We start from the raw sequence: 9,347 nt of genomic DNA, 5'->3' as shown, positions 1-9,347 counted from the left end.
TTTTGTGATATACAGTAGTAGTTTACAACCCTACCATCCCAAGTCCCAAAATCTGAAACCACTAGATTGAAATGTATCAATCATATGGATATTTGTTTTGATGCTAAACTATCCTTTACACTGTGCAATCTATACTCCCATCTAATGCAAAAGCATTTACCATGGCAACAGGTATATATACTGTGTTTTCTCTCCTTCCTGTTTATCAGCTAGTTAAGTTAGGTTGGCTTACACCCTTGGTATTAGAAGTTGGGGTCGCGACACCTTTAGGGTCGTGAAAATTGTTTCTGAAGGAAAAATAAATTGCCGATATTCATTTTGTGAAAAAAAAAGAAGATGTTAAAATCTTCAACAAAATATAACAACATCTTTCAACTAACCAACATGAATCACAATCTGAAATCGAAAGGGGGTTAACTCATCTCTGTACACCCATTCCCCATGCCACACCAGTTTACTTGGATGAGCTAAAAAAAATTATCCTTTGTTTTAAGTGCAAATATAACAAGAAAGTTCTAGTAAGAGTAATTGGGTATATTTCTTCTATCTTTACAAAGCTGGACACAAACAAATAACACTCCAATTTAATATAAGTCAGAGCTATGAAACAAAAGAAGTTAATTAATTTAACAGAGATGGTTTGTACATCTCTTTGCAAACTCACATTATCGGTTAAATTGTTGTAACATATGTTGCTATGGTTACATTACGAAATTTCATTAAAGGTCCTCTACTATAGTCTCTTACAGTACATTACTTTCATTCTCCCAGCAGTCATTAACATAAACCAGGAAACTACATACAAGATTAGACAGAGAAAATGGAATAAATATTTACAACATATTATATAATAAATATTAATCATGTGTAAAAGTAAGTTGGCCTGACGTTTCGATCCTAGCAGGATCTTCTTCAGAGGCTAAATGACAAGTTACAGTAACAGAGGGGACAAAAACACGCACAGAATACAGACAGGTTAATGAGCACGGTGAACACAATGAGATGGATGAAAGGGGATTATAAGTAGAAAGCAACAGGAGAAGAGGAGAGGAAGGAGATAAACTGTGGAGGGACAAAGAGAGGATTAAAGGCACAGGGTAGGGAATAAACTGGAGAGGGACCAATGTCATCTATCTGATCTCTTGTAGAGTTTGCGGCATCCAGTATGTTGGCGAAACCAAAACCACCCTCAAGAAGCGATTCTATGGTCACAGATCCACAGTCAACACCATGAAGACTGAGACCCCAGTTGGAGAACATTTTAACCTTCCCAACCATACCATTAACGACATGTCCCTACAGGGGATTGAATCCTTAGGTAGCCGTCCTGACCTAGTACGAATCAGCAGAGAGAGGCTCTGGATGCAACGCCTCCGTACCATTCAACCTCATGGGCTGAACTTTCAGGAAGGACATGACTAACTTTCCTCTGTTCCCTACTCCTTCTCCCCTTTCTCCCTCCCCCCCCCCCTTTCACTCTTCTTCTCACAGCTCTCTTCCCCTCCATTTTTCTTCACACCTTTCTGTCTTTGTCCCTCTCCAGTTTATTCCCTACCCTGTGCCTTTAATCCTCTCTTTGTCCCTCCACAGTTTATCTCCTTCCTCTCCTCTTCTCCTGTTGCTTTCTACTTATAATCCCCTTTCATCCATCTCATTGTGTTCACCGTGCTCATTAACCTGTCTGTATTCTGTGCGTGTTTTTGTCCCCTCTGTTACTGTAACTTGTCATTTAGCCTCTGAAGAAGATCCTGCTAGGATCGAAACGTCAGGCCAACTTACTTTTACACATTCTATTACACAGGCTCTCTAGTGGATAAGCAGTTTGCTAACAGTTTTATTTTATTTTATTTTGAAATATTAATCATGAATATTACTAGAGCAAGGGAGTTACAAGACTGTGTTCACAATGATACAGGGAGCAGATCGTACACACAGTAGGTTTAAGGTTAACTCCTGCAACCAATTGCTGTGATTGCTAACATTTTCAGATTTGCTCATATAACATTTTGTTACTTTACAGCTGGAAACTGCTAGATAGGAATGACTCTCCTGATAATTGGGCAGAATCCCTGAGACTAGGTTCAGTCACAGACATATGTGTGAAAATGATCCGCATGTAAGTGGATATCATTTTGAAAAACAGTTAGTCTCCGTGGCAACAGGTATAGGCTGCTGGATCCATCCTACCTTTATATCAGATATCCATCATTAGATCAAGGAGTATTTCATTGTTCATTGCATCGAGTAGAGAACCATCCTTAATATATCCGCATATAAGATATCCCCGCATATAAGTGGATATCATTGTCATAAACAGTTAGTCTCCGTGGCAACAGGTATAGGCTGCTGGATCCATCCTACCTGTATATCAGATATCCATCATGAGATCAAGGAGTATTTCATTGTTCATTGAATCTAGTAGAGAACCATCCTTAATATATCCGCATATAAGATATCCGCATATAAGTGGATATCATTGTCAAAAACAGTTAGTCTCCGTGGCAACAGGTATAGGCTGCTGGATCCATCCTACCATGTATATCAGGTATCCATCATATGATCAAGTAGTATTTCATTGTTCATTGCATCGAGTAGAGAACCATCCTTAATATATCCGCATATAAGATATCCCCGCATATAAGTGGATATCATTGTCATAAACAGTTAGTCTCCGTGGCAACAGGTATAGGCTGCTGGATCCATCCTACCATGTATATCAGGTATCCATCATATGATCAAGGAGTATTTCATTGTTCATTGCATCGAGTAGAGAACCATCCGTAATATATCCGCATATAAGATATCCGCATATAAGTTGATATCATTGTCAAAAAAAGTTAGTCTCCGTGGCAACAGGTATAGGCTACTGGATCCATCCTACCTGTATATCAGATATCCATCATAAGATCAAGGAGTATTTCATTGTTCATTGCATCAAGTAGAGAACCATCCTTGGGTATGACTGAATTATCTTGCTTCTCTGTCATTTCTTCTTCAAGCCCTTCCACATTATTGACCTGAAGAAGATCAAAAAAAAAACTCAATCAAACATCTGGCCAGGTGATCTAGCTAGCTACCTACCTAGCTAGTAAAATAAGCTAGATAGTCAAAGAATGGTCTCTCAACTTTACTAAGTACTACTAATGCCAACCTCAAAGTGTTTTCCCTCTCTGAGAATTTTATCTTTACTTTTTCTAATCCTTCTGAAATGTCTGGGAGAAATTTTCAACTACACAGAATATCCATGAAAGCACAAATCTTTGGCATGCATAACTTGAAGGCAATAACATTTCAGGCCATACATTTTTTTGACTGTTTTGTAAGAAAACTGATTACCTTGTTCACAACCTTTTTTCAGGAAGTCTAATTGGTTTTCGTAAATCACACGTCATTTAGTCTCAACCCTATGGTCAACCCAAAGCAAATTTAGCCCCTTGAGCTGGTATTTCACATTGGAGAAAATAGAGCTACATATATTAAAAAAGCTCCTGGTAGAATCAAACAGGTTAGGCCCTCTAACTATTATATCTTTACCTACAGGTGTTTTTGCAATACTTAAACAGTTTACTAACAGTAGTTTTAGTCCCTCTGTGAATTAAAATGATCATAAACAATCATTTGAACCAGACGTAGTGATCAAGGTTTTCTTGTCCAATACTGGGTTGGCACATTATCGTACAAAACCACTGTATACAGTACATATACTGTAGAGGACTGTACGAGAAATTCTTTGCATAAATGTATCTCATTACATCATTTAATGTTATGCACTGCTGATGTAAAGGTTTATACCAGCAACTATGGTTTTGGTTCAATTAATAGTCAACAAAATGGTATCTGTAAATAGTCTAAGTAATAAGATCATTTCGGGGGACATGGAGTTTGGAGAAGGTGGAATATTTTTCAAACCACAATATGGATTTTACAATTGTATGTTTATGTATTAACAACTGTAGCTCACCAACCAAGAACATTAGAGAGAGAGAAGGAGGTGATGTTTTAAGGGCCTTAGTGCTTTGGTGGTTCATGCACCAACCCAAAAGCTTTTAAAGGAGGTGTTTAAAGAGATTTTAATCTCATTGTTAGGATACATTTAAAACCACAGACATGGTTATATTGATGTTGATCCAGTCATGTAAACATCAAGGTTTACATTTACAAGAGAAAGGAGATCATTTTTCGATGTTTCTATCATTCTTTGTTTCAAGGATGATCGTCAAAACCTTTAGAACACGCCATCTGGAGACAAGTATTTTGTCCGAAATAAAAGCCACTTCAATGTTAAAACACGTTAAGGTTATTGGAAACCTCGTTATTTATCACTGAGCACAAAAATATATTTTTCATGTAAATTACAGACTATAAAATCATTGAATGGTCTCTAGTTTCTATGAAAGATATGTACTCACAATGCAGGGAAATAATTGAATGAATCACATTTTTTCTTGCAAATTTGAATGCCATGAAGTTTGTCTCCTAAATATACAATGGTTCGTGTGTTAAAAACTGCTGTATAAATCTTTGCACTTGCATAGCAATTTGCCCACGTTAAGTTGCAATGTGGTTTTGTTATTCTATACGGGTTAAATTATTCCCTCAATGGGAAGATGATATTTGGGCAACTTGACTTATTACCGTACCTCGATGATCTGCTTTCGTAAAAGATCGTCCAAGAAGACCATTTCGTCTGGTTTCTCTGAACACAACTCCACTGCTACCTTGCCGTTGCTAAGGACTACAAGAGCAATCTGCTGGAAAGCATTTTCCATAGCCCGTGAAAAACTGTTCCTTCTGGTTTTCTTGATGGCTTCTAGTCGGCTCCTAAGATCTTTTGACAAGAGCAACAACAGATACTTAAATGAATGAGGAAGCTTAATTATGCTAATTATTTTCAACATTTTGGAATAATTAAAAATTAATCCATAAAAGTGTGATACTATAAAGTACATACTGAAGCCTGAACTCATTTTTACTTTTAGACTTTTATTCACATCTTTTTTCTAGCTCTATTGACCTTAAACAATTTTTCAGACTTCTTTTATAGTTAATTTATGAAAAAAAAAACCCTGATAGCATGATGTTTATTAAAAGCAGTGATGGTTAAACTGACTTATCCCTGTATTACAAATTTGGTAGTTGTAGAGAGTTGCAGGTCTCCAACAACTATACAAATGGATGAGAGTTTTGACATCTAAAATCGTGTCTTACCGTTAACGTCCGGGATGGTATTCTCTGAGAGTCCTATCCCCTCACAGGTGATATTATGTTTGGGTATGTTGAGCTTGGTTGCGCACAGGAACCGAACCAGAGTAGGATCACCATGATCCTTGTCCTCATGGATCTGCAACTCAACATCAAAAAGATCATTATAAATCAAACATAACAACATGATCAGATCAAACAAATCAACATGGTGGATCCTTTCCTTTCAGCAAAGAGTCAACACGACAGATCTTTTGTAGTAGACAAATCATCCTCACGGATCTGCAACTCAACATCATGAGATCATTACATAACAACATGATGAGATCAAACAAATCAATGTGGTGGATCCTTTCCTTTCAGCAAACAGTCAACACAATGGATCTTTTGAAGTAGACAAATCATCCTCATGGATCTGCAACTCAACATCATGAGATCATTACATAACAACATGATGAGATCAAACAAATCAATGTGGTGGATCCTTTCCTTTCAGCAAACAGTCAACACAACGGATCTTTTGAAGTAGACAAATCATCCTCACGGATCTGCAACTCAACTTCATGATGGATCATAACATAACAAATTAACAACATGATCAGATCAAACAAATCAACATGGTGGATCCTTTCAGATGAAAATCAACACAAAGGATCTTTTAAAATAGACAAATCATCGTGATAAAAGATATTTTAGATCAATTAGGAACTTTGTGTTGCATTGTCTTGTATTTTTGGGTTATCCTGTAGAGTGGTACATTTATGCCATGGGTGGGGGGGGGCAGGGGTGTCATTCCAAACCCACAGTACCTCACAGGCTGTGTAACCAGTGAGCATACCCTACTGTAGCTTTGTTCCAAAGAACACAGGTTCACTTATCCTTTCAGGAACCTTATCATAATAAATGATGATAATAATAATTGTGGGAGAAACCCGCAAGGGCTAATGAATTACAACTTTCATGTCGGGTGGCTTCCAATTCAACACTTTACTGTATCTAAAATTTGGAATCCTTCCAATTTAGAGAACCATTTCATATGGGATAACCGTAGATTTGCTCTTTGGATGAAAAATACAACTTACTATGACCCGGCCGGGGGTCGATTCCTGAACTTACCGATTGCTAAGCCTAAACCTCATTGATTCAAATGCCACCACCTTTATCCACTTGGCCACAGCACCAGGTAATTTTATTCGGAAAGAATACTTTGAAAGGTTTCTGACACCAATCACCACCTATCCCCCACCATTCCCCGACCCCCCTCCCCTTCCTCCCTCCCACCAAGTCAACTTTGTACCAGATGGGCAGGACTAGAATTTCACAACTGAATATTCCTAAAATAATAAATTAATGTTCCCACTTCCACACAATAGTCACCATATTGATTTTAATGTTAAATGTTATTAATGTCTACTGGCAAGCAGTAACATCCAACTGTTTTGAACCAGTAGATAGCCTGAATTCCGAGGCCTGAAATGATCAAGGATTTAAACGCTGTACGCACTGCAGACTAATAGTGAGTTATGACTTGTTTTCTAGTGACTAACATACTTAACTCTGCTTGGATTCTAGTGTTAGCATACTTATAACTCTACTCATATTCTAGTGAATCTTGTACCCATAACCCTTTACTCATACCACATAGATCTGTGGGTACCCTGTACTGGTACTCATGCTGTGGTAGGCTACTCATCCTAGTCTATGGCATTGTGCAGGACTTACGTGTACTACATGACTATTCCATCCATTAAAACCGAGATAATGCTGTGCAAGTGAACAGCAAGCTGAATAATGCAACGGATAATCGTCCTTTCCTTTCCGAGTTGCAAACGACACCTGCAGACACAAAAAAACAGATACACAAAAAATAAAAATATATTTATTGTTATAAATCACGTTTAGTTGTCCCTGTAGTAGTTGTAATGTTTCTTTAACATTTCTATTTCATGTCCACATTAATTGCAAGCAGAAATCCTCTAATTTAACTTGAATAGAAACAGTTACATTCAAACCACCATACAAGAGTTACAAATAAGATATGGAAATATTATCTTCAATTTTTTTTAGCGAGCTGAAGTTTGCTCTCCCCTGCTTTCTCCCCCCCCCCCCCACCCCTGCGGCATCAATACCAAACAAGTTTCAGCAATGGACATCGTCCTATAATAGGTAAGCTAGAAATATAAAACAAATTCTACTGAACACATCTAAAACGAGTAAATGCTGTCAATTGAGCTAGAGGGGAATATATATATTTCTGAGCCTGGTAAAAAGTTGGAATCTCCCTCCCCCCACCCCACCCCCTTTTCCCATGCTACTACAGTGCTGAGGTTTTTGTATTCCTTTAGTTCTGTTTCTAACTAAGGAGAAGCATGACATTTCTTACTGTACCTTCAATAATTTTCCATGGATAAGATACTTCTTATTAAGAGTTGCAACTGCCTTGGCAGCAGCAAATGAGGAATAGAATTTCACGAATGCGTAATAACTCCTACTGCTGATCTCTGCATGATCTTTGTCTTCTTCTTCTTGGGGTCCGTGCTTTGTGCTTGGAAACACTTGAATTTCGTAAAGTAGGCCAAATTCAGAAAATACAGTGTGCAGTTTGATCTGATGAAGAGAAAATAAAGGGCTAATTTAACGAGAGAGTAAAGAGTAACCTAGAGATAGGCCTATATAAACGTATGTTTGACCTAAACCCTAGTAGGTTAGGTTGGATGAATTCCACCAAGCAGTAGAAATGCTAAATTTCAATAAAAATTACAACAAACGAGGAAGGAATATAGGTCTACAGTATGTATGCAATTTTTATCATGAAATCAAACAGATTAACTACGGTAATTAAAAAGTGTTAACCTAGCAGCGAAATGAAAGTAAACATGGGCCAAGCAAAATTGTTAGGACTGATCAATGCCAATTCAAATACTTTTCTGTTTGGTTGTAAATTTCTGTCATGAGTTAAATTGTATCTTGCTGTCTGTAAATGTTTGCATCCCCTAAAACTATAACTTATGCAAGACATTATAGAAATACAAATTTGTTAAATTAGAGTAAGCTTAATACTCTAGCCTATAATTCTTCCTGATTCTTAGTATGAATGATGTGGCTGAGTGGATAAAGGCAGTGGCATTTCAAGCAATGAGGCTTAGCAATCGGGAGGTTCTGAGTTTGAAACCCAGCCGGGTCATATATAAGGTGGGTTTTTCATCCATAACTTCCATAAGCAATCTACGGTTTTCCCATTTTAAATGACTTTCTAAATTGAAAAGATTCCAAATTTGAGTTAAAATGTTGAACTGGAAGCCACTCCACGTGTAAGTTATAAGCCCTTGTACAGTAGGTTTCTCCCACACTTGTGGTCGCTTAAGCGTCGTAAAAATATGATTATTATTATTATTAGATTCAGTTTCCCTTTATTGGGCCTTGATACAGTGATAGTCTAGACATCAGACCAGACATAAACAGGTCAAACATTTACTCAAATGAGACCTTACATCTTGGACTGTTTTTGTTGTTGACAGAGTTAACACCTTAATGTTGGCTTCAACTATCTTCGTCACTCGAGTTTGACGTAGCCGAATGTTAGCCTACCTGTGTTTACGCATTAGGCTACTACTACTAGTACTACGTAGTGTAACTGTAACTTTGTAAGCCGAACAGAAATAAGTTAGTCTGTCCTAGCCTAACTGCACTGCCTGCCGTTATGCATAGGCTACTCACATATATTTGTTCTGAAGAAAGTTTAAGTTCCATAAGACCAGTAACATACAGATTGGTTCTTTCTGATTGCGGACTCATAAAACGAATCACTTCTGCTGTGACAGAATGCGAAGATAACTTCGCCATGAAGTTGCTGACAGTTGCTTGTTCGAAGATTTAATTTTTAAATATAAGATACGCTCATCGTCGTAGAATGCAGTCTAGTACTTCGCTGAAGCATATTTCAGTCTCTTTTACGTTCTATTTCGTGTGTTCATATATAATTAGTATAGTAAGGGAACTCCCCTAAGCCTACTGATTTCGGGTTTCGTATGTGCCGCGAATTTTTTCCACAGTCAGCCGACCAACTGTGTATAGAAACTAAGCCCCGCCTACATTTTCGATTAAATTCTCACATGATGTAAATTTGTTACCACATGATAGTACAT

The 9,347-nt window shown here is 37.5% G+C and overlaps 1 protein-coding gene across 1 annotated transcript; it reads right to left on the bottom strand.

Moving 5' to 3' along the window:
• Positions 1-1,147: 1,147 nt before the first annotated feature.
• LOC139984156 (RAD52 motif-containing protein 1-like) lies at positions 1,148-9,259 on the bottom strand. Its single transcript, XM_071997911.1, has 6 exons — positions 8,920-9,259; positions 7,591-7,809; positions 6,925-7,038; positions 5,209-5,341; positions 4,641-4,828; positions 1,148-3,017 (listed from the first exon to the last, which is right to left on the bottom strand). Exons 1-6 carry the CDS (start codon positions 9,043-9,045, stop codon positions 2,889-2,891), a joined length of 909 nt encoding a protein of 302 aa, XP_071854012.1. The 5' UTR covers positions 9,046-9,259; the 3' UTR covers positions 1,148-2,888.
• Positions 9,260-9,347: the final 88 nt, after the last annotated feature.

The sequence above is a fragment of the Apostichopus japonicus genome, chromosome 17 (genome assembly GCF_037975245.1).
Source record: "Apostichopus japonicus isolate 1M-3 chromosome 17, ASM3797524v1, whole genome shotgun sequence".
NCBI lineage: Eukaryota > Metazoa > Echinodermata > Holothuroidea > Aspidochirotida > Stichopodidae > Apostichopus > Apostichopus japonicus.
The sequence above is the reverse complement of the archived record's forward strand: the minus strand, read 5'-3'. Positions and strand labels throughout refer to the sequence as shown.